This window comes from Mirounga angustirostris, unplaced genomic scaffold (assembly GCF_029215605.1).
Source record: "Mirounga angustirostris isolate CCGP_5_RB_7025 unplaced genomic scaffold, mMirAng1.0.hap1 SCAF_4, whole genome shotgun sequence".
Taxonomy (NCBI): Eukaryota; Metazoa; Chordata; class Mammalia; order Carnivora; family Phocidae; genus Mirounga; species Mirounga angustirostris.
The window spans coordinates 163,102,028-163,124,025 of NW_026991712.1; the positions used below are offsets into that span (position 1 = coordinate 163,102,028).

The 21,998-nt window shown below is 54.6% G+C and overlaps 1 protein-coding gene across 1 annotated transcript; it reads right to left on the reverse strand.

Annotated features, from left to right (window-relative positions):
* Positions 1-2,642: 2,642 nt before the first annotated feature.
* On the reverse strand, positions 2,643-19,263 carry TFAP2E (transcription factor AP-2 epsilon). The gene is made up of 7 exons (XM_045895462.2): positions 19,237-19,263; positions 18,435-18,917; positions 17,822-17,873; positions 7,687-7,909; positions 6,227-6,345; positions 5,271-5,412; positions 2,643-3,655 (listed from the first exon to the last, which is right to left on the reverse strand). The coding sequence occupies exons 1-7, from the start codon at positions 19,261-19,263 to the stop codon at positions 3,373-3,375; spliced, it is 1,329 nt and encodes a 442-aa protein (XP_045751418.1). The 3' UTR covers positions 2,643-3,372.
* Between the last annotated feature and the right edge of the window lie 2,735 nt (positions 19,264-21,998).

Here is a 21,998-nt window from a genome sequence, read left to right on the forward strand (position 1 = left end):
GTCTAAACACTCTCCATTTATTTATTTATTTATTATTATTATTTTTTTAATTCTTTTTTTTTAAAGATTTTATTTATTTATTAGAGAGAGAGAGAGAGAGACAGCAAGAGAGGGAACACAAGCAGGGGGAGTGGGAGAGGGAGAAGCAGGCTTCCCGCTGAGCAGGGAGCCCGATGCGGGGCTCGATCCCAGGACCCTGGGATCATGACCTGAGCCGAAGGCAGACGCTCAACGACTGAGCCACCCAGGCACCCCAACACTTTTCATTTAATTCACAGCTACTTGCTTTGCTATAAAGAAGCCATGTAATCCATCTGTATATACTTTTTCTTTAATCATCATCTACTTTTCCTTAGGGCTAGATCTAGTTTGTCAAAGGCTAAAACACAATTTTTTTTTTTTTTTTTTTTTGCTGTGGAATAACAAACCTTACTGGGAAGAATCAAATGCTGAGACCTCATTAGAAGCTTCTTACACCACTTAACGTTCTCCACACTGTACTCCTGCCTCTGCACTGTTACCATCTTGACCATAGAATGGAGGACCAGAGCCTTGGAGCCCAAAGGGCTGCAGGACCTGCTTTTCCTCGCTGGACTCAGACGTGGGAGCACCTCTGCAGAGGGCATGTGGAGCAGTGGGAATGGAGAGATTTGCACGAGTCCCTCTTAGTCGCTCTGTGACCTTGGTCAAGTTACTCGGAGCTAGAATTTTCTTATCTCTAAAATAGGACTTGGTTAGGACTACATGGTTAACAGGGAAAGTTGTTCAGCCTGAACAGTTCATAATAAACTGGTTTCCTCCTTGTCCACTTTAGAGATATTTACAGCCTTTTATTAACTTGTTACTATGTGTTGGGCATTGTTTAAGTGCTATATGTGTTATTTAATCCCCTCAACTTCCCATGGTCTCAAACAACTTTAGTGGTTGAGTGTCTCTTGCCAGGCCCAGGGCTTTGGTTAAAGCAGAGCATACATACTAACTGCCTTCCCTCCATTCCTTCTTCCATATGGGTGGGATGAGGCAGTGAAACTTCTTGGGAAAAGAAATCACATCTTTGGACCTTTAGCCTGGAGATGATGCATAGACCTTATGTTCCATTCACTTCTGCAAAACACTCAACATCTTGGACAACACACCTGCAAAGAACCAGCCGAAGAGCATTCCTGGCTAAGAGCTCAGTGAGTGTAGTGGCCCAGAGGCATAAGACTAAGTAGTAATTGCAGGAACAAGCAGGAAGCTAGTGTGATGAGAGCAAAGGGAATGGTGAAGAGAATAGTGTAAGATGAAGTTGGAGGTGGGCAAAGCTTAGGTCATGGCAGAGTTTAGTATGAAGGTGTATGGGTCAAAATAGGAAGAGCATTTGGAAGGTTACTGTAGTCCTGAGGACCAGGGTCATGGCAGAGGAGAGAGAAGAGGATGGGTCTGCTGATGGATTGGGTATAGGGAAAGAATCAAATATGACTCCCCAGTTTCTGGCTTGAGCAGCTGGATGGAGGGTGGTGCCATGTACTCAGAGGGAAAGTGTGGAGGACGTCGAGATATGAGAACCTGAGTCATGTACTCCATTTTGGACGTACATTTGAGATGCCTGTTAGTCCAGTGGAGATATTAGACAGACAAGCTAATGCACACACAAGCCTGGAGATCAGGGAGGCACCCCCAAGGAAGGTCAACACTTAGAGGTCAAGTAGAGAAGGACCCAGGGTTGGAACCAGGGAGGTCAGAGAAAACTGGATGTTGGGAGCCACAGAGAAGAGTGCTGCAGAAAAGAAAGTGGTCAGTCATGTCAGCTGCTGCTAAATCCAGAAAAAAGGCCTTTGGATTTGACATTGCTGACTTGCTGAGTGGATTTCAATAGACTGGTTGGGGATGGAAGCCAGACGAAGTGGGTCGAAGAGTGAATTGGGGGTGAGGAAGTGGAGGTAGAGGGGTATTGATCTTTCACAAACTTCAACTGCTAGGGAAATAAATGGGGGACGGTTTATGTTTTATAAGGTGACAGACCCTAGAATAGGAGTGCTTTGGGGAGTGATGTAGTAGACGATTGTGTAGAGAGGGAGACACTGATGGATAAGGAAAGAAAAGCTGCCTGAAGAATGAAATCCTCAAGAAGACAGCTGGATTAGCATTGGCCACACACTCACATAGTCACCAGCACCCATATGGACACATACAGACCCACCACCATTGTCATGGTAATATCACATAGACCTACAGCCAGACGGACACAGGCCCGCCCAGTCACGAGGACGCATACACACCTGGGATTCACTTCTCTCTCACACACAGAAATGACAGCCACACTGACGAAGCAGATAGACCCACTATCTGCAGCTCCCCCAAAAAACACTGTGGTGCCCACAGCCCCCTCCTATGATTCCCCCTAAGAGGCCCCTTGCCCACTTGAGAGGCAAATCTAGGCCTAGGCTGAAGAAGGACAGGGAAGTTTCATACCCAGTAAAAAGGTTTTATTAAGAGAATGAGAAAGCAATTGGAGAGTCGAAGAGGTACATCGACTGTAGGGTCAAGAGAAACAATAGCAAATAAAAAAAATCTCCATGACAACCTCAGGATCCCTGACACAATCTTTCTTCACCCCCGCCCCCAGCCCACCCCCAGCCCTTTGCGAGCAAAAACACCCTCTCCATCCTGGTCCAGCTGGACATCTTGATGCGTAAGCAGAAAACAGTGAAACAAGAGTCCTCAACTCAGGATAAATAAGTTGCACTCAACATTTTTAAACTTTCAAATTTAATTACAACATACATAAATAAATAGGACAGACAGCAATAGGACTGTGACGTGCAGCCTGGATTCAAGTTCTTCAACGTGTGCTTTATCTTTGCTCCTTGAGGGCTCCTCCTGCCCACTTCTTCCCAAGAGTGGGATGGTTCCAAAGAACCCACTGGGGCCTCCTGCCAGCACCCCTTTTCTGGGGGTAGGAGATCCTGGGACGAGGGATGCCAACTCCTCAACACCTCTGGTTTGTTAACAATTTTCCCCTCAGCCATGAGTAAAAACAGCAAGGCCTTGACCTCTAGAAGAATCCACCGCTGCCCAGGCACTCTGATGCACGGGGCTCAGCCCCAAGACCAGGTTTCTTTATGCCAATTTCCTGTCCAAGCATATCTCAGCAATCAAGGGTATTGGTCAGAAAATTGCACACACACGGCAGACTTCTGGGCCCTTCTCGACAAACGGCCACAGAGAAGCTATCACCCCGTCTCCAACCTCTCGCTCAGGAGTCTCTGGATGAATGTTCTCTTTCTGGCCTGACTCAAGCTCCACCTTTTAATCCTTTCGGGCTCACTCCTGGGAAGTAAGCCCTCATTTCAGGCCTTGGGAACCCCTCTGGGATGAGGCAGGGGAGAGTTATTTCCGGTGCTTGGCATCCTTCTCCGAAGCCTTGGTGTCACCATGCCCACTGCCCGCACCACTTAGAAACATCTTGTCCAGGCCCTTGAGTGACTCCAGCAAGTAGTTCTGGAAGGCAGTAAGGGCAGCACAGATAGCAGGCCCACCAAAGCCATGGGTGATGAGGCTGAAGTGTGTCAGGCAGCTCTGTACTCCGGGCTCCAGGATGAGTGCTGGGCGGCTATTGCCCAACGGTGAGCGGTCCTGAGCCATCAAGTCGGCAAACTCCTTGCAGATCTGCCTGGTGGGGGAAGGAGGGCTGGGGGTTAGAGGACAAAAGTCTGAGCCTAGAGAAGGATTATATATATAATATATTTATGATTGCTGACCCTGTCAATAGTCTGCAAATGATGATCATACCCATTTTACAGGAAAGGAAACTGGTTCAGAGACATTGACTGACTTGCCCAATATCACACAGCTAGTAAACGGCATATGCCAATACCCTACAGTCTCTTCCTGTGGATGTCCTGCCCACGTCCAAAGTCCAGCTCTACTACCTTAGCCAGGAAACTTTCCTTGATCCCCTCGCCCACTCCCCTCCCAAACACCCAATGCTTCACAGAGCTTTGTCTTTGACATAATTAGGGAACAATGAATAGCTGCACATGAAGTGGGCCAAGCACTGGATGCATCATCTCAATCCTCACAACAAATCTAGACAGTGATCATCCTCCTCATCATATAAGAACGTTGGTTTCAGATAGGTTGGCTGACTTGTCCAAGTGACAAAGCTGGGATCTGAATCTTGCTCCAGTTTGTGGCCATTATTCCTTTCTTTGCATCCTGCATGTGGCTCAGGCAGGAGGATGTACTCCTGTCTCACCTCTGCTTCGCCATGGAAGCCAGTCAGCATTTTACACATGACTGGGCCCCAGGAAGTTCTGATGAGTTAGCTGATTCATGGGTGAGGGGAGCCCTGCCCTGGGTATGTTTCTCCGGCGACGATATGAACAGTCTCAAAGGTCCCATGAGCCATGGAGTCCCTTGAGTTTGTGATTCCACTTCTGCCTAGGGAACCTGAGGAAGCCCCGAAGGAGGAGGGTGCAGGTGGGATCTGACTGCGTTGGGACCACATTAGATGGGGGACTGGATGGTATTCTGAGCAGCACGTGTGAGGGCAGAGGACAGTGAGGTCAGCTGCAGTGGGTTGGGGTTTGTGCTGGCCAGATTGTGGGGCCCTCAAAGGAGTCTAGACTTACTCTCCTTCCCTCTCTCTCTCTCTCTCTCTCTCTCTGTGTGTCTTTTCTTGCAATGGGACCCTTCTAAAAACTAAATCTGAATGGAATACCAGTTCATTAAACAGGCCCTAAAGCATCCCCATAGAACCTAGTTTGAAAATCAGTGCAGTAGCTGGGGAGCCATTGAAGGCTCTTGGGCAGGGGAGCAGTGCATGTGCAGGAAGGCTGAGGGAACAGTGGAGCACTGGGATGAAGTCCAGGAGTGAGATTAGGAGGCCAGAGCTGAGGTGGCAGCATGTGAGTGGTGGGGCGGGGGAGGCACCAACGGGACTTGCAGACGGGTCAGGGGTGAAGTAAGGACAAGGAAGGGTCAACTTGTGGCTGGGTGGGCATTGGTGCCCTGATGGAAGTCACCGAAGCCAAAGGGCTCAGGCAGGGGGAGCAAGACCGCCATGGTGGGACCAGGGCCGGTGATGCGTATGTTCGCGTGTCCCCGTGCGCCCCGTGGCGTCCACGGCGTGCTGCCTCGCTGTGCCCGAGTGCGGGGCCACGCGTGCATCACGTGTGCACATGAGTGGTGGCCACTGTGCCCCTGCGTGGTGTTTGTGTCCGCACTGCACCTCCGTGTGCCTGGCACGGTGCCCCAAAGCACCCACGCGAGGCGCCCCCACTCACTTGGCGGCCAGCAGCATGCGCTTCCGGCTGGGCAGCTCCCCGGGGTCAGCGTGCTGACGACACAGGTACTCGGCGGCTGCCTTGGCTGGGAACTCAGTCTCGCAGACGTAGCCGAAGTCTCGGGCCAGGTGCACGGCTTCTCCTGGGGCGGGGGGGGGCGCAGGCAGAGCCATGAGCTGCCACTCCAGCCAGGTGTACCTTGGAGCCTGGAGCACGGCCTTGCACCTCCGACGCCCTGCCAGGAGCCATTCTGCCCCGTTCTGCCCCACTCTGCCCATTCTGCCCATTCTGCCCCACGCTGCCCCACTCTGCCCCACTCTGCCCCACTCTGCCCATTCTGCCCCACGCTGCCCCACTCTGCCCATTCTGCCCCACGCTGCCCCACTCTGCCCCACTCTGCCCATTCTGCCCCACGCTGCCCCACTCTGCCCCCCTCTGCCCATTCTGCCCCATGCTGCCCCACTCTGCCCCACTCTGCCCATTCTACCCCATGCTGCCCCACTCTGCCCCACTCTGCCCACTCTTCCCCACTCTTCCCCACTCTGCCCCACTCTGCCCCACTCTGCCCCATTCTGCCCCTGTAGATACCTTCCTCTGGTTTCCCTCCTGGCACAGCCCCAGCCCCTCCCTTGGGGCCACAGGGGCTCTAAGCTCAGGGGTGGCAGCTGAGCCCACCATGTATCCCAGAGCCTGGGCTCGAGATGACTGAGCCCAGAGTCCCCAGCCTCCAGGGAAGGGACTCTCAGGCCCTCATCCCTTCACCCCAACCAAATACCGGCCACTCTTCTCCAACCCTCCACAAGCCCACACTTGCACGTTCTATATAGATGTACACACGGATCACACACACCCCTTCCTGACACATGACGCACCGTCCTGGGTTAGGGACAGTCCCACAGTCCCACTGGGTGACACACGCCCGCCCACGCGCCCACGCGCCCTCAGGCCTCACTCACCCTCCACCAGCGAAGTCAGCAGTGTCACGTTGGCAGCCTTGCGACGGCCAGCTGGCAAGTTGAGCCCGATCTTCTCTAGCCGTTCTCGCAGGCAGCGGCCCCCGTTCTTGGACTTGGCCCTTGACGTGCACAAACAGAGACAGACAAACACCATGAAGACAAGGAAGAAGCGTATGGCTAAGTGACCCCAACAGGGCCTTTCCCCCGCCCCCACCTTGCTGAAGCCAGAGTCTGGCCCTGGGGATGCCCTGGGGCCTCCTTCAGCCCTGTCCCAACCTCTTTCTAACCTCACTGACTTTGCCGCCAAGGTGGGGCTGGAGGGGCCTAGCACCCAGCTCCCAGAGCCGCTCACTTCTCCCTGATCCTCTCAACAGCAACAGGGACAGCCTGGGTGGGGAAGGACAGGCCAGAATCCTGGGGTGCTTTCCCCCACCTCAGCGCACTGGCTGAGCCATGCACAGCTACCCGGGGACACACAGCCTGATATGCAGAGATACACAGGGACACACACAGTCACCCAGGGACACAGAGAGAAACACGCCTACAGATGAACACACACTGAGGGCGATAAGGACACACACACACACCGCAAGAGTCAGACGTACACAGAGACACGCAGACTCGGGCTCCCAGGGACACACAGGGATGCAGAAACAGGTCACACCGACCCAGGATCCCTGGGACAGATGCACAGACACTCATGGACACACACAAGCCCCTCTGGGGTGCTCAAAGAGACCAGGTGCACCCCCACCCCTGCACAAATGCAGCCTCCACACAGAGCTGCGGACACGTAAACACACATACGTCTATCCCTAGAAGTACACGCACTCACACACAGAGGAGGGCCCACTGTAGCCAACACAACACAGGAAACTCACGTTCATGGAAACATACACTTCTGGGTGTCCCCCATGCCACCCACACACACATGCACGCTTGCACTCACACACACATTCACACACCGTCTTCAGACCCGTCAAAACTCCTAGACCTGAAGCACAAATACCGCCCTCCCCGGGCACAAGGACGTACATGCACAGAGAGAGACAGACAACCAACTGTGAAGACAAACCATGGACCTCAAAACGCGTACACACGAGAGAGGCCTGTGCCCCACAGGGAGTGGGCCTCGGGTCCTGGGGTCCCTTTCTTGGGGCAAAGGATGAAGATAGCACTCTCTCTTCACCAGCCCCAGCCTGTCCATTCTGCCCAACACGGGTCAGTCCTCCATCCCTTCTCTGCGATCAGGCTTCTTTGTCCACCCCCACCCGCGAGCCCACAGACCTGTGGGAGCTGCTGGAGACCTGGGCCTGCCCCCAGAACATGCACAGTTCCCTAAGGAGACAGAGATGGAGATGAGGCTGTGGCCTGGGGTGAGGCTGGCCCCTTTCTGCTCCCCTGAGAAGGTCTGAAATGACCACGGACTTTGGCAGGGAACCGTCGGCTGGCCGTCCTACCTGCGAAGGACACCGCCCAGGAGGGAGGCATTGAGGCACTCGGGAGGCGAGAGTCGCCGCTGGACCTCCCCCACCGTCACCTTGTACTTGGACGTCGAGCTGAGCAGGGAGAGCCGGCCTGGCACGGAGCAGAAGACCTCACTGGGGTTCGTGATGCCACCAACCAGGCTGTCTTTGGCCAGTGAGAGGGCCGAGAGGCTGCTGGCTTTGGAGGGGATGGGGACTGCAGAATGGAAGCAAGAGCAAGGGAGAGAGAGACAACACTGAGCCGGGGAGTGTAGGATGCGGGCGCCAGCCAGCTGTGGAGTGGGAGCACTGAGAAAGCGCCATGTCCTGGGCACCATGCCACATGCTGGGCACACAGCCACATCGGAACAGCCCAGCGCCTCTCCGAGGGCAGTTTCTACTGTCCCTGCTTTACAAGAGACCGAGGCACACTGAGGTTAACGTGACTCACCCAAGTCCACTCAGCTAATGGGTGGTGGGAACCGAACCCGAAGTCGTCTAGCTCTTGTACCTGTGTTCCCTTTACTGAGCCAGGCTGGTGCCCTGTTAACTCAGCTTCTGCAGAGTCCTGGAGTCGGGGAAAGTGCAATCAAAGAGAGAGCCACAATACGGAGGCAGGAACCCTGGGTCACCGCAGCAGGGCCCAGCTAGGCCTGCAGAAACGCAAGGAGTCCTCAGCTCCCCCTGCCTGCTTATGACCCCCACATGCCACCCCCCAGATCAGTGAAGGCCTGGGGACTTTGGGATCCCACATCCTGGGGGCAGGGAGGTTATGACTCCATTAGGCCTCTGGCACTGGCCCTCTTCCTGCCGAGTCACTGTGGGATGCTCAAGGAGACAGGAATAAAGAGATACACCCCCAAAGGCCCCTGCCCCAAAAGCTCTCTATCCTCTGATCTGTGTAGGGTAGGGAAGGGACTCTGAGAAGTTAATTTTCTAAAACCCACTTGGAGGGGCGCCTGGGTGGCTCAGTTGGTTAAATGTCCGATGCTTGATCTCAGCTCAAGTCTTGATCTCAGGGCTGTGAGTTCAAGCCCCGCATTGGACTACACGCTGGGTGTGGAGCCTACTTGGAAAAACAAACAAACAAACAAACAAACAAACAAACAAAACAACCCCAACTTAGATACTCTTGGCTCTAAAAGAAAGTTCTTTCTGTGGTCTAACCTTCATTCTCCTGCTTAGCCTCAAAGGGAAGGGAGAATAATCGAGGCCCTTGCTTCCACCTGGGCTTCTCTTCTTCCAAGGAAGTGAGAGCCTTGGGAGAGCAGGAGAGAAGGCAGTCCTTGTGTGTGTGTATGGGGATGGACTAAGTGGGAAGCCCGAGGCCAACAGTTGATTGAGCACTCGCTATGCTATGTCCTTACACGGATCATGTCACCGAATCCTCAGAACAACGCACGAGGGGGGCTATGTTTACTATTCCCATTTTATAGATGGGGAGACTGAAGCCCAGAGAGGTGAAGTAGTGTGCCTGAGATCACACAGCTGCTAGCCTGAGAACCAGTACAAGCCCTGGACTGTGGTCTCAAAGGCAGGAGCCCTCCAGCCACTCAGCAATGATTTGCTGAGCCCTGTGGGCCAGGGAATGCAGAGGTAAGCAAGGCTGACCGGTTCTCAGCCTGGCAGAGCCCCTCCAGCTTTTCCGTCTCTGGATGTGCATTCCCACCCTCCCCCAGGACACCTGGCCAGAAACCTCAGTGATGCCCTCCACGCTGCCCTCCCCCACCACATCCCTTCTGTCACTGTGTCCGGCAGCTCTCCTTTTTCCACGGGCCCCCCAGATGCAGCCACTTCTCTAGCACAGACGCTCGCTCACTTCCCGCCTGAAATTCGGTGCAGCTCTGCTCTGGTCTCCCTGCTCCCGCCCCAAAGGATCTTTCTGAAACACATCACTCTCCAGGCTAAAACCCATCAGTGCCCATCACTTGCCCTCGAATCAGATCCCAGCTTCAGAGCAGGACAGGATGAGGTCGCCTATCCTTCAGCAAGTGCCAACTGTATATCAAGTGCTTTACACAAACAGCTCTATGAGGTAGATGCTCTTCTCTATCCCCATTTCAAATTGGAGAAACTAAAAGTTCAGAGAGGGTCAGATGGGTGGCATAGCAAGTAGGGAGCAGAAATGGGTCTTGAACTCTGATCATGGACTCCAAAGTTCACATCCTTAACCATCCTTGCGCCTTCCATGTAATGCCCTCCTTCACCCACTTTGTGTTCTGGCTGCTGCTTACCCCTCTTGCCTGGTCCCCCATTTGTCCTTTAGGCTCTTGACCCACACTGACCAACAGAAATATACTATTTTATATATATATATTTCTGTTACATACTATATTTATACATAGAGTATAGTATATTTCTGTTATATAGCATATATATAAAATATATATATAATTTATATATACATAGAACATAAATTTAAATTTTCTAGGAGCTCTATTTTTAAAAATTTTTTTAAAGATTTTATTTATTTATTTGAGAGAGCGAGAATGAGAGAGAGTACATGAGAGGGGGGAGGGTCAGAGGGAGAAGCAGGCTCCTCGCTGAGCAGGGAGCCTGATGCGGGACTCGATCCCAGGACTCCAGGATCATGACCTGAGCCGAAGGCAGTCGCTTAACCAACTGAGCCACCCAGGCGCCCGGAGCCCTATTTTTAAAAAAGTAAAAAGAGGGTCGTTTGGGTGGCTCAGTTGGTTGGTCGTCTGCCTTCGGCTCAGGTCATGATCCCAGGGTCCCAGGACCAAGTCCCGCATCGGGCTCCCTGCTCAGCAGGGAGCCTGCTTCTCCCTCTGCCTGCTCTGCCCACTGCTCCCCCTGCTTGTGCCCCCCTCCGACAAATAAATAAATAAAATCTTAAAAAAAAAGTAAAAAGAAACGTGAGGTTAATTTTATTTTATTTACCCCAATGTGTCAAAAATACTATCAAAGAAATGAGTCATCAATATTTTAAAGATTATTAATGAGCTATTTTACATTCTTCCCTTGTACTTAGCCTTCAAAATTCAATGCATATTTTACATTCCAGCCCATCTAGATTCGGACTAGCCACATTCAGGTGCCCAACAGCCACACGCGCCCGGCGGCTCCCACAGTGGACAGCACAGCTCTAGGCTTCAAAGAGGGGGAGCACAACGGGTAACAAGGAAGCAAAGTGTGGGGGACAGGCGCCGCCCTATGGAAAGCCCCTCCGTGGCTGAGAGGTACCATGCAGGACACACCAACATTGTCAGAACTCCCGCTTTATTTGTTTGCTGATGAAACCAGGATTCTGGATTTCTTTGTGAAATCTCTGGATTTTTAAACCCTGGCAACCGATTCAAAAATTTAAAAAACCCAGGGATGCCTGGGTGGCTCAGTTGGTTAAGCGTCTGCCACGGCTCAGGTCATGATCCCAGGGAAAGCGGAAAGCCTGCTTCTCCCTCTCTGCCGCTCCCCCTGCTTGTGCTCTCTCTCTCTCTGTCAAATAAATACCTAAAATATTCAAAGAAATAATAAAAAATAAATAAAAAGAAGGGCAGAATGACTGTCCTCCCTCCCATGACCCCTAGCCAGAGGCAGCAGTCAGAAGGAATAGAAAATTCTCTCCTCCAGCAGCCTCCTCCATCCCAACTTCTATTCAAACCAGGGGCTCCCTGAGGCCAAGCCCCGTATGAGGGGAGGGAGACCAAGGCTGCATGAGGCTGTTTGTGCACGTGCAGAGACCCATGTGAGTATTCGCGTGCCACAAAAATGGTCACACAGCCTGTGATGCCTGTCATGGACAGAGCAGTGAGGACGAGAGCGTGCACGTGCTCACTGGCTCACTGAACGAGGACTGATCCCCAGTTCTACACACAGACAGAGTTTCTGCCCTCCTGAGTGTTGCAGGGATGTGGCAGCTTGTATATGGATATCTGCAGGTGCGTTTGCTCCTGTCGATACAGTTAAACGTGGCGTGTATATGCCAGCACCAGGGTGCTGTTGAGTGTAGGTGCGGGACAGGTGGACATACGTTTGGGTATGGGACGACAGACTCTGCTGCCTCCCCCACTTGTCCTTCCCCTTTTCCTCAGAGCCTCTGCCCTCAGAAATGGCAAGAGAAATGGAACCCAAGGTTAGGGAAGTGGATGGCATGAGAAAAGGACAGTCACGGAGGTAGGAATTAAGCTAGCACAGACTGCAAAGCAGGGACACTGGTGTTTGTCTCCCACACCACAGTGACTCCTGAGGCTGAAGTGGTCTATTCATGGTGTCCTCCCTGCCTCCCCCGCCCCCCCCAATACCCAAGCAGAAGCCAAGACACTACAGACACAAGATCTCCTAGTCGTCCAACCTGTCAGACAAGACCCACACACTTGTCTACACACTCCATCCACAGGTGGTAGATACTGTCTGAGCACTGAATCTGGGGACAGTGCAAAAGATTCTCCCGGAAAGCTGACTAAAATTTCAATTCTGTCTAGAAGAAAACCCCGGGGGAAAAAATCACTGTGCTCTTGGGCTGGGGAATGAGTTTCTGGATTCAACCCCAAAAGCATGATCCATAAAAGGAAATAATGATAAAGTGGACTTCACGAAAATTAAAAACCTTTGCACCTCAAAAGGCGCTATTAAAAAAATTGAAAGACAAATCATAAACTTGAAGAAAACATTTGCAAATCACATATCTGATCAAGGATGTATATCCAGAATATGTAAAGAATTCTTGTAACTCTATTAATAAGATAAACAACCCAACTGGAAAATGGTCAAAATATGTGAATAGATATCTCACTAAAAATGACATATGGATGGCTAATAAGCACGTGAAAAAGTGCTCAACATCATTAGTCATTAGGGAAATGCAAATTAAAACTATACTGAGGTACTACCAGAATGGCTATCATAAAAAAGACAGACAATATTTGGGTGCCTGGGTGGCACAGTTGGTTAAGCATTCAACTCTTGGTTTTGGCTAGGGTCATGATCTCATGGGTCATGGGATAGAGCCCCAAGTCAGGCTCCGCACTCAGCAGCGAGTCTGCTTGAGATTCTCTCTCCCTCTCCCTCTGCCCCGCCCACTCGTGCTCTCTTGCTCCCCTTCTCTAAAACAAATAAATAAATCTTAAAAAAAAAAAAAAAGATAGACAATGTCAAGTGTAGGTGAAGAACCCTCTTGCGCTGTTGCTAGTAGAAATGTAAAACAGAATAGCCCGTTAGAAAACTGCATGCCAGTCTCCTAAGAAATTAAACACAAACTTACCATAACATCAAGCAATTTCATTCCTAGGAATTTACCTAAGAGCCATGAAAACATACATCCACACAAAGACATGTATGTGAATGATCAGAGCAGCATTGCTCATAGTAGCCAAAAAGTGGAAACATCCCAAGTGTCCATCAACTGATGAATGGATACACAAAATGTGTTTCATGCATGCAATGGAGTACTACTACTCAGCAACACGAAGAAGGGGACTACTCACACCTGCTATGACACAGATGAACCTCAAAAACATTATGCTAAGTAAAACATTATGCTAAGAGCTAGGTGCAGCCTCGGCATATTTATTTATTCCGTTGATATAACATGTCCAGAATATGCAAATGTATAGAAAGAAAGCAGATCAGTGGTTGTCTAAGGCTTGGGGGGGAATGAGAATTAACTACAAATGGGAATGAAGGAATTTTAGCAGGTGATGGAAATGTCTTAAGACTGATTGTGGTAATGGCTACACAACTCTATAAATTTACTAAAAATCATCGAATTATACTCTTAAATGGGTGAATTTTAGGTCTGTACATTTTACTTCAACAAATCTGTTAAGAAATGCAAGTTCCAAGGCCATACTTCCAGGGACTCTCGTTCAGTAGATGTGGAGTGGTGCCCAGGAAATCTGCATTTTTAAAATAAACACCTCAAAGGGATTCTGATGCATGTGGTTTCCTAGCCCACACTTAGGGTACACTGGCCCAGAGGGGGGAGGGGAGTGGCTGGAGGAAGGTAGACAGGAGGGGTAGTGATGCCCTCCCCAGCCCACTTGAGCCTCTTTGTCTGCCCTCGGTGGGGCCTGCTTGCTAACTTTCCTTCCCAATAACTAACCTTCACTCTCCTGCCCTATGTGGCCCTCAGCTACTGTCCAAACCCTATCTGCTTGGGCACCAGTTTTTCAGTCTCTTTCTGGGGCGGACCGTGGCCTGGGAGGCAAGGAAGGCAGGAATGTAGAAGTTTGGGTCAGATCCTCTCTTTATGTAAAACCAATTTTTGTTTCTTGTGGATTTTTGGCAGTACTTCTTATTTTAAAATACTGCATTAAGATATATTATTTACCTGGGGTGCCTGAGTGGCTCAGTCGGTTAAGTGTCTGACTTGATTTCAGCTCAAGTCATGATCTCAGGGTCCTCAGATTGAGCCCCCCCTTGGGCTCTGTGCTCAGCAGGGAGTCTGCTTGAGGATTCTCTCTCCCTTTCCCTCTGCCCCTCCCCTCCCCCACTCATGCGAGAGTGTGCTCTCTCTCTCTCCCTTTCTAAAGTAAATAAATAAATCTTAAAAAAAAAAAAAAGATACACTATTTATCTAATCCTTGCCTCAGAAGTGAGTACTTCATTCACTCACTGGAGGCCTGGCCCTGCTGAGATTCACTTGGAAGCCCAGACCCTCCCCATCCCCCTTTCTTTCCCTGGAGCCAAGGCGAGCAGAGGAGAGGGTAGCTATTTACCTCAGCCCCTGCTCTGGAGACCCTGAGATTGGACCACAGGGCCCGGCAAAAAGGGATGTTCCCACCCCCAACTAGGCACCCACCCACTCTCCTGGAGGGGAGGAGTAATTTATCTCAATTCTCATCCCTGAACCACTGCCCTCCAGCTGTGGCCGTATAACCTGAAACCCGCGCAGATTTTAACCCTTGTAACCTGTCTGGCTTTTCCACAGTGGAGGTCGTTTGGACACGCTGTGCCTAGTGCAGCGAAAATAGCTCAGCCCTTTCTACATCCTCTGTCCCAGTGCACTCGGACCTCAAAACCCATCACTCATTGATTCAACAAACACCCGTGAAGCACCTGCGGAGACAGTCTTAACCTCTCCTGTAAGAAGCCCCCCAACCTCAGGCACTCAGCGCTCCTCCTCTGAGCCCTCACACGACCAGTGCCGATTTCCCCACCTCACCACATTTCCCGGCTAGAAAATATTCCCATCCAGGTATGTGTCCCCCACCAGTCCCGCTTGCTTTCTGTGCCCCTAGGGCAGGTTGCAAAACTGGAGGTAACGAAGGTGGGCAGAAAATGGAGGGCTCCCAGCCTCTCCTTGGGACGGCCTCGGCTCCATCTGCCACCCCAGGCCCCACACCGTCGCTGCAAGGGGCAAGCCCACAGGGCCGTGTAAGGTGGGGCGGAGGCTTCTCTTCCCCTCCCCTCCAGCACAAGGGCCTGGAGTATCGAAAGTTTTACAACCAAGGTCTGGACCCTCGAGAACTCCCAGGCTTCCCTCCCCCGCCGGCGACACCCTACGATAGACAGACTGCTTCTGGGGTAGGGCGGGGGCTGCCCGGATTTCGCCCCCAGGGCCTCAGCTGCCCGGCCTCAACCTCAGCTGTCCCTCCCGCCGGGGCCAAAAATGATTTCCTATCATTCCAGGGCCCAGGTGGGCCGGTGGGCCCCCACCAGCTCCGGCAGGCGCCGGAGGTCTTCAGGATGTTACCGGGGCTCTCAAGGTCATCGGAAGGGCCTGAGGCCGAAGAAGGACGCTAATCCACGGCCCCCTGGCGCCCCGCGGTGACGGCGGAAGTCCCCGGCGAAACTGCCCGCTGCGCGCCGCGCTCCAGCCCGGCCACCCGCTTAGCCACAGCGGCTCCGCGCCGTCGCCCGCCCATGCGGCCCCTAGGTGAGGACCTTCGGGGACAGCTCTGCCTCGGCGTTTGCGAAGCTGGAAAGCGCCGGCACTGACGCGCTCTCGTCCCCCAAGGCGCGGCGCGCGGACGGAGGGCCGAGCTCGCCGCTAGCGAACCAGGCGCTTCCCTCCGCAGGGCGCCTCCGGCTTTCACCGCTCGCCCTTGGCCGCCGCGCTCCGGGTTGTGACTCGTCGTCCGGGGTGGGGCGCCCAGGTCGCCGCGCTCCGTCTCGCCGCGCTGGGCCACCGACGGGCTGGCACGGCGGTGCGGCGGCTGTGCGCGCCCACGGCCGGGCCGGCCAGCGCCCACATCCGCCCCGCGGGGCCCAGCGGGCCGCACTCCGGGCAACCCCAGCTGCCCTCCCTGTGGTCCTGGGACCGCTACTGGGGATTCTGGCGCACACCTAGGACCCGGAATTTATGACAGCTGATGTCCTTTGAGAGAAACCAACTCAGGGCAATTCCAGTGCCTCCTCGCAGCCAGCTTCCTGTCTTGGCTCTGGCCTGGGGGTTGAAATTTAAGGTACTCAGAGCCCCAGCTGATCCTTCTACCCTTCCCCAGGGCAGAGGTTCCCAAGCTCCTACCCCAAATGCCGGGAGGCTGGCCTCCCCCAGGGAATCAGTGAGCCCAGCCGCTCCCCCCAACCCGCCCCAGCCCCTCGAGCCTGGGCGGAAGCCGGGAACTGGGGGCCGCGACCATGATCGTATCTCCGGGTGGACGCAGCTCAGCGGCAGGCTCTTGCCAACTGCAGACCGAGCTCTTCCTTTCGACGAGTTCCCAGAAGTCCACTAAGCAAGACAGCAGCACCCGCCACCTCAGCGACTACTCCAGGAAGCCGGTTCCAGCTTCCTCTCCACATCCCCATCTCCAGGTGACACAGCCCGACACCTGGAGGCTCTCCTCCCCTAAGTTCCGGGAAGCCTGTCCCTTCATCTTACCCCCCACACGCTCTAGGTTGTCCAACTAACTTTGAGTCCCTGGTAACCCAGCTCCAGCTCCTGGAAGTCCGCCCCCCCGCCCCCATTCCTACCCCAGCCTCAGCCCCAGTCTCCGGTGAGAACACGGGAAGTGCAAACAGTGCCTGGACTTGAATTCACTCTTTTGAAAAACAACTGGAGCCAAATCCTGCAGGATCTGTGCCTGCTCCAGGCACCGCAGGTTTTGTGTGTGCCACTGAATTCCTCCCCCGGGCACCCGCCCCAAATCTAAGGAGCCCGCCCAAAGCCTGGACCCCTCTGACTCTCTGCGTCTCGTTCTCTCTCTTTCTCACCTTTTCCTGGCAAGTCCAGAACTTGGTCCTCCAGCTGGAAAATCCACTGGAGGGCAGGTCTCAAACCCCTGGCTTTTACTAGTGCAGAGACACAAACACCCCCAAAAACACACAGGGCGTGATTCTCACATGCTTAGAGATCCTCAGTACCAAAGAACAAATTCCAGGACACAACAAAGACCCTCACACACACATAGAAACTCCCAAACACTCAGAAATATACACCAACATAGTGGACACGCATCACACACTCAGCAATAGAGACACACATGCCAAAAAATACCAGAAAGACACCTAGGAAAGGAACATACCAGACATGTACAGGACCCTGAACTCACAAAGGACATCCACGATCAGGCAGGTCCTGGCCCTCCTATACTCAGACTAACACACCACACACCAACTCCCATAACCCTAAATGCAGAAAGAGGCTCCTGCAAGGACAGAAAATTCCCCCTGGGAAAACTCAAGTTTCCCCTACCCCTTAATCGACCCCAAGGCCCTGCTTGCTGGGAAGGAAAGCTTGCCTAGCTAGGAAATGGTAAGGCATTGTAATGTGGAAATCATTTAAGGAAACCCATGGGAACTGCACCCCCATTCCCACCTCTTAGGAAACAGGAAAGTAGTTTAACTCGTTCTGCAAATTAATTCCAGATCTACAAGAGCGCCCTCCACTCGGTAGGGAGAGGCCAAGACCCTCTGTGTGGCTTGGCTGGCCCAAGCAGCAGAGTGAATCCGATGGGCTCGGCCCACTCCAGGCTGCAGGCTCTGGGGGCCAGACGCCAACCAGCCCATCTGCCCAAGCTCTGGTCAGGACCACAGCCTCTGCTGCCCCTCTAATGGGTGAGGAAGAGTGCCGACTGGCCACTGAACCCAGCGACACACAGGAGGCAAGCACCACAGGGAAGAAAATGGGTCTGTGCGGGGGGGGGGGGGGGGGGGGGGGGGGGGGCGGGGGGGGGGGCCTGAACCATCTCCCCCAGTTCTGCTCTAGCAGATGCATGCTGTTCCTTACCTTTCTTGATCACGGACTGGTCCAGAAGACTCATTCCGGTCTCATCCATGGTCTGAAAACAGGAGTGGCAGTGGTAAGGGCGCTTGTGGACCTAGTCCTCTGTCACTTCCCAAGCCCCTGCTGTCCCTGGTCCTGGTCCTGTCTGCTCTGCCCGAGGCTCACCACCTATACTGGGGGCAGCCACAGGCGGGAACCAGGACTGCCTTACAGCTGGAGCCCTTGGATCCTCACCCTGCCGTGGGAAATAGGAATTTTGAACCTTGGACAACTCCTCCGCCTCTCTTCGCCTCAGGCACAGGCTGCCCCAGCGGAATGGGACTGGACCATAGATGCCCCACGTGGCCCAGCGGAGAGCTAAGGAAGTGTTTGAGCCTCTGCCCATTTACTCCACCAGGGCTTGCCGCCCTCCAGGCACCGCGCACTGACTCGGTGCCAGGCCGCCTGAATGGACAGGCAGCATCTAACCCGGATCTGGGACTCGTCCTCGGAGTCATGAGTGAGAAGTGGCAGGCTGAGAGAAGAGTCAGACGCCCGCCTTCGTCACCGGGCCTCCAGCCAGAGTCCTAAATCACCGCGGCCGGTCCTGGCCCATCCCGGACCGTTCGGGCCTCACCTGCAGGTCGTCTAGGCCGGGCGGCGCCGCCAGCCCAGGGAGGCCGAGGGGCGCGTCTGCCAGGCCGTGCGCGCCGTCGGCCAGGCAGTGCAGGAGCCGGGGCACCGCGGCGGCGTAGTCGCGGCGCGGGTCGAGGCCCAGCGCGCGGGCGGGCGGCGCCAGCAGGCCGGGCGGCTCGTCGTGGGCGCGGGCGGCGGCGCGGGGCGCGGCCCAGGCGGCCTGCGGAGGCTGCGGCTGCGCCAGGGGCGTCAGGCCGCCGTACGGGTCCCCGGCCAGGTGGGGAAAGGCGGCAGCGGCGTCGGGCGCCTGGCCGTAGGGCAGTGGCGGCTGCGGGTAGGGCGGCGGGAAGTAGGGCGGCTGGAAGTCGGCGGCGGCGGCGGCGGCCGGCGTGTGGCAGAGCGGCGGCGCGGGCCCGTAGGCCGCCTGGGGCAGAGACGACAGACGGGCACCGCCAGCCGCTGCGCCCAGCCCGTCGGGGCGCTCCTGGGGAGGGAGAGGGGCGCGTTAGGCGACCCGCTGGCAGCTGAAAGCACCCCCACTGGCCCGGCCCGAGAGCACCCCTCCGCAGCGCGCGGGAATCCGGCTGCCGTCCTGCCCCGCGCGTCGCGGGGCCTGAGGTCTATCTCCGAGGGGCCCGCGGGCGCGGGAGCCTCGGGCTGGGACAGCGGTCTCCCGCGCGCACCCGCACGGTTCGCAGCTGGCGGAGTCCCTGCGGCCCCCTCCCTCCGAGATTTCGTTGGAGGTGGAGGTTCGGCAGGTCCAGCGCTCGGGCTCCCCGGTCCCGGGCCCCGAGGCTACTCACCATGGCGGAGTAGGTGTGCACCAGCATGGGGCGGGTAGCGCGGGGCGCGAAGCGTGGCGGCGGCGGGGCCCTCGCCCGACGGCGAGCGCCGCGGGAAGAGGCGCGGGGAGCCTGCACAGCCCGCGGCCGTCCCTTTGGGGCGGCGGGGTGCAACCGGGCCCGGAGCCCGGCGGGCGTCGGGTCCTCAGCTGAGGGCGCCCCCGGGCGGGTCCATGGGGGCGGGACGTGGGCCGGACGGGCGCAGATCGCACTTGGAAAAGTCGGTCAACGGGTGCCCAGCGCCCGCCCTTCTTCCTCTGAGCGCAGCCCGCTCCATGCACTCCAGTTATAGTGGCGGGGGCGCGCTGGGCCTCCGGGGCGCGCATTAAAGAGACACGCTGTGGCCGCTTTCTCCCTTCTCCCCAGCGACAGTTCAAGGGGAGGCGTGGCATTGGCGCGACCCCGTGGGGTGGGCAGCGGGGCGTGAATCCAATCCCCGCTGGTCTGAGCCGCCTTCTGGGCTCAAAGCTCCCAGCTGCGGCGAAACAGAGAAGGATTGGAGGCTAGGATGTAGGGGTCCTGGGTTTGAATCTCAGCTCTTCGTCTTTATTTGCCTTTGAGCAAGGCACTACTCTTCCTCATCCTCAGCTTCCTAGTCTGTAAAATGGGTATCAGTCCTTTCATAACCACATCACGGGACGATGGATGGGACCATCGTCAATGTGGAAGAAGTTCGAGAGCTGCAGACTCAAGCCCCCCGGCTCGTGTGTACACGTGTGTCAGCCTGTTATGTGTGTACGTGTGTGTAGAGGACCATCACAGTCTTTCTGAATGTTTCTGGATCAAAGACCCTCTAGAGGTGCCCTCTTCACTCAACCTTCTCGGGGCTGATAACTCCCAATGCCAAGCCAGGGTCTGAGGAAGCTGGACACACAAACAGAGAATGTTGTCCAGCTGGGGGTTGGGCAAGAGTTCCACCAGAAAAGGGCTCCAGATGTTTCTGAACCCAGGAGAGCCTGGGCTGATTGAGTGTAGGCCTGTCACACTAAGAGACTGTTGAGTGAATATGTGTGTAACCGCCCCGCGTGGATGGTGTGCAGTCATCCCACTGACATGCGCAGGCTGTGTGTTTGTGGGTTGTCACGGCAGGCTCTGGCTGGCTCTCAAGGACATTGCTGTCCCTGCAGTCACTCCACTTTTCTCCCAAAACCCAACCCTCTCCTCCCCTGTCCCCCACACCCCCAGAAGCAGGAGCAAGGATGAAAGAAAGGGAAATGGGAGGAATACTAAGAGGAATAGGAATTTAAAAAGCAGAAGGAAGATGTTTAAAAAAAAAAAAGGCAAGAAGATGCTCAGACCAAAGTATAGAAGAAATAATCACAGCAAGCCCTTATTACAGAGTGTGCCGTACTCTGTGCTAAGTACCTGGTGAATACTGAGTTATTTCACCGTCATGTTCTCTGGTGAGGAAGACAAGGCACAGAGAGGTGGACTGATTTGCCCAACGCCAGCTGAGTGGCGGAGCCAGGGTGGTCTGCCTCCAGCCTTTCTCTGTGCTCGGAATTACTATCCAGTACTGCCTACCCCTCAGGCGCCTAGGAATGTAGTCTGACTCCGACCAACCTGTGCTCCTGGGCAAGTCCCTCTTCATCTCTGACCTCAGTTCCTGCAACTTCAACAACAGTGACAACAAAGTAGGGGAGCTCAGAGGACTGGGTGTTTCCTGAGGCCCCTTTCCAGTGAAGCAGATGATGAGAAAGGAAAGGTGAAAATGTGGAGGTAGATTACAGAAGGGGGTGGTTAACCCGTGGAATGTATGTGGAGGAGACTTGAGCAGGGTATCCCAGAGGCACGTGGCAGGTGCAGAGCTCAGGTCTGGGTCATCTCAGCCTGGGGGGCCGTGGGAGAGGGAGGAGGCTGGAAGCAGCAACATCACTAAGAACTTTCTGGAGACTGGAACCACGAGCTAGGGTGGTGGGTGAAGCGGAGTTGGGCAGAGCTGCCACCTCTGTGCCCAGGACAGATCAGAAGTTTGTGTGTGTCTGTATATGCAGGCGTGTGAGTGACGAGACCCCTTTTCCTCCACCCTCAAATTCAGCCACAAGACACGAGAAGTGAGGCTCCAGGACAGGTGTGCGTGGGTTAGTGCATGGCACACTGGTTGGTGGACTCTTTGGGGGTAGTCTAGGAGGGGCAAGGCCGGCGATGCCCGTGCCCAGCTCTGGGGATCCCTTGCTTTCTCCAGCAGGCTGGGGAAGGCCAGAATGACAGGACAAGCTGCCTGTCCAGTGGCTTCCGTGGATTTTCTCACCCTACTTCACTGCAGCTTGAGACACCCCCTTCTTGCCTCATTCTCCTCCCTTCCACCCTGACCACTCCTCAGCCTACTTTTCTAGCTCATGGTTCACCCATATCCCTCATGTCAGTTATTCGTTCTCAGGGTTGAAACTTCGGCCTTTTCTTCCTGTCTACACTCTTCTTGAGTGAGTGAATTCATCCCTTCTCAAGATTTTAGTGACTGCTAGTCAGCTGCTATCTCTCAACCTTGTTATATCCAGTCTGTATCTCTCACTAGACATTCAGACCCGTAGAGGCAATTGCCAGGCAGATATTTCTCCCAGGCATCTCGTTGCAGCCATCTGAAACTTTCCAAGTCCACATGTGAACTCAGCGTGCCCTCCACCCCTGCCACCCACCCCAACCTTCTTCTTCCCCTGGGTTTACAGCTCTGTACATGGCACCACCATCCTTCAAATGAAAAACAGAGTCAGCCCAGACTCTGA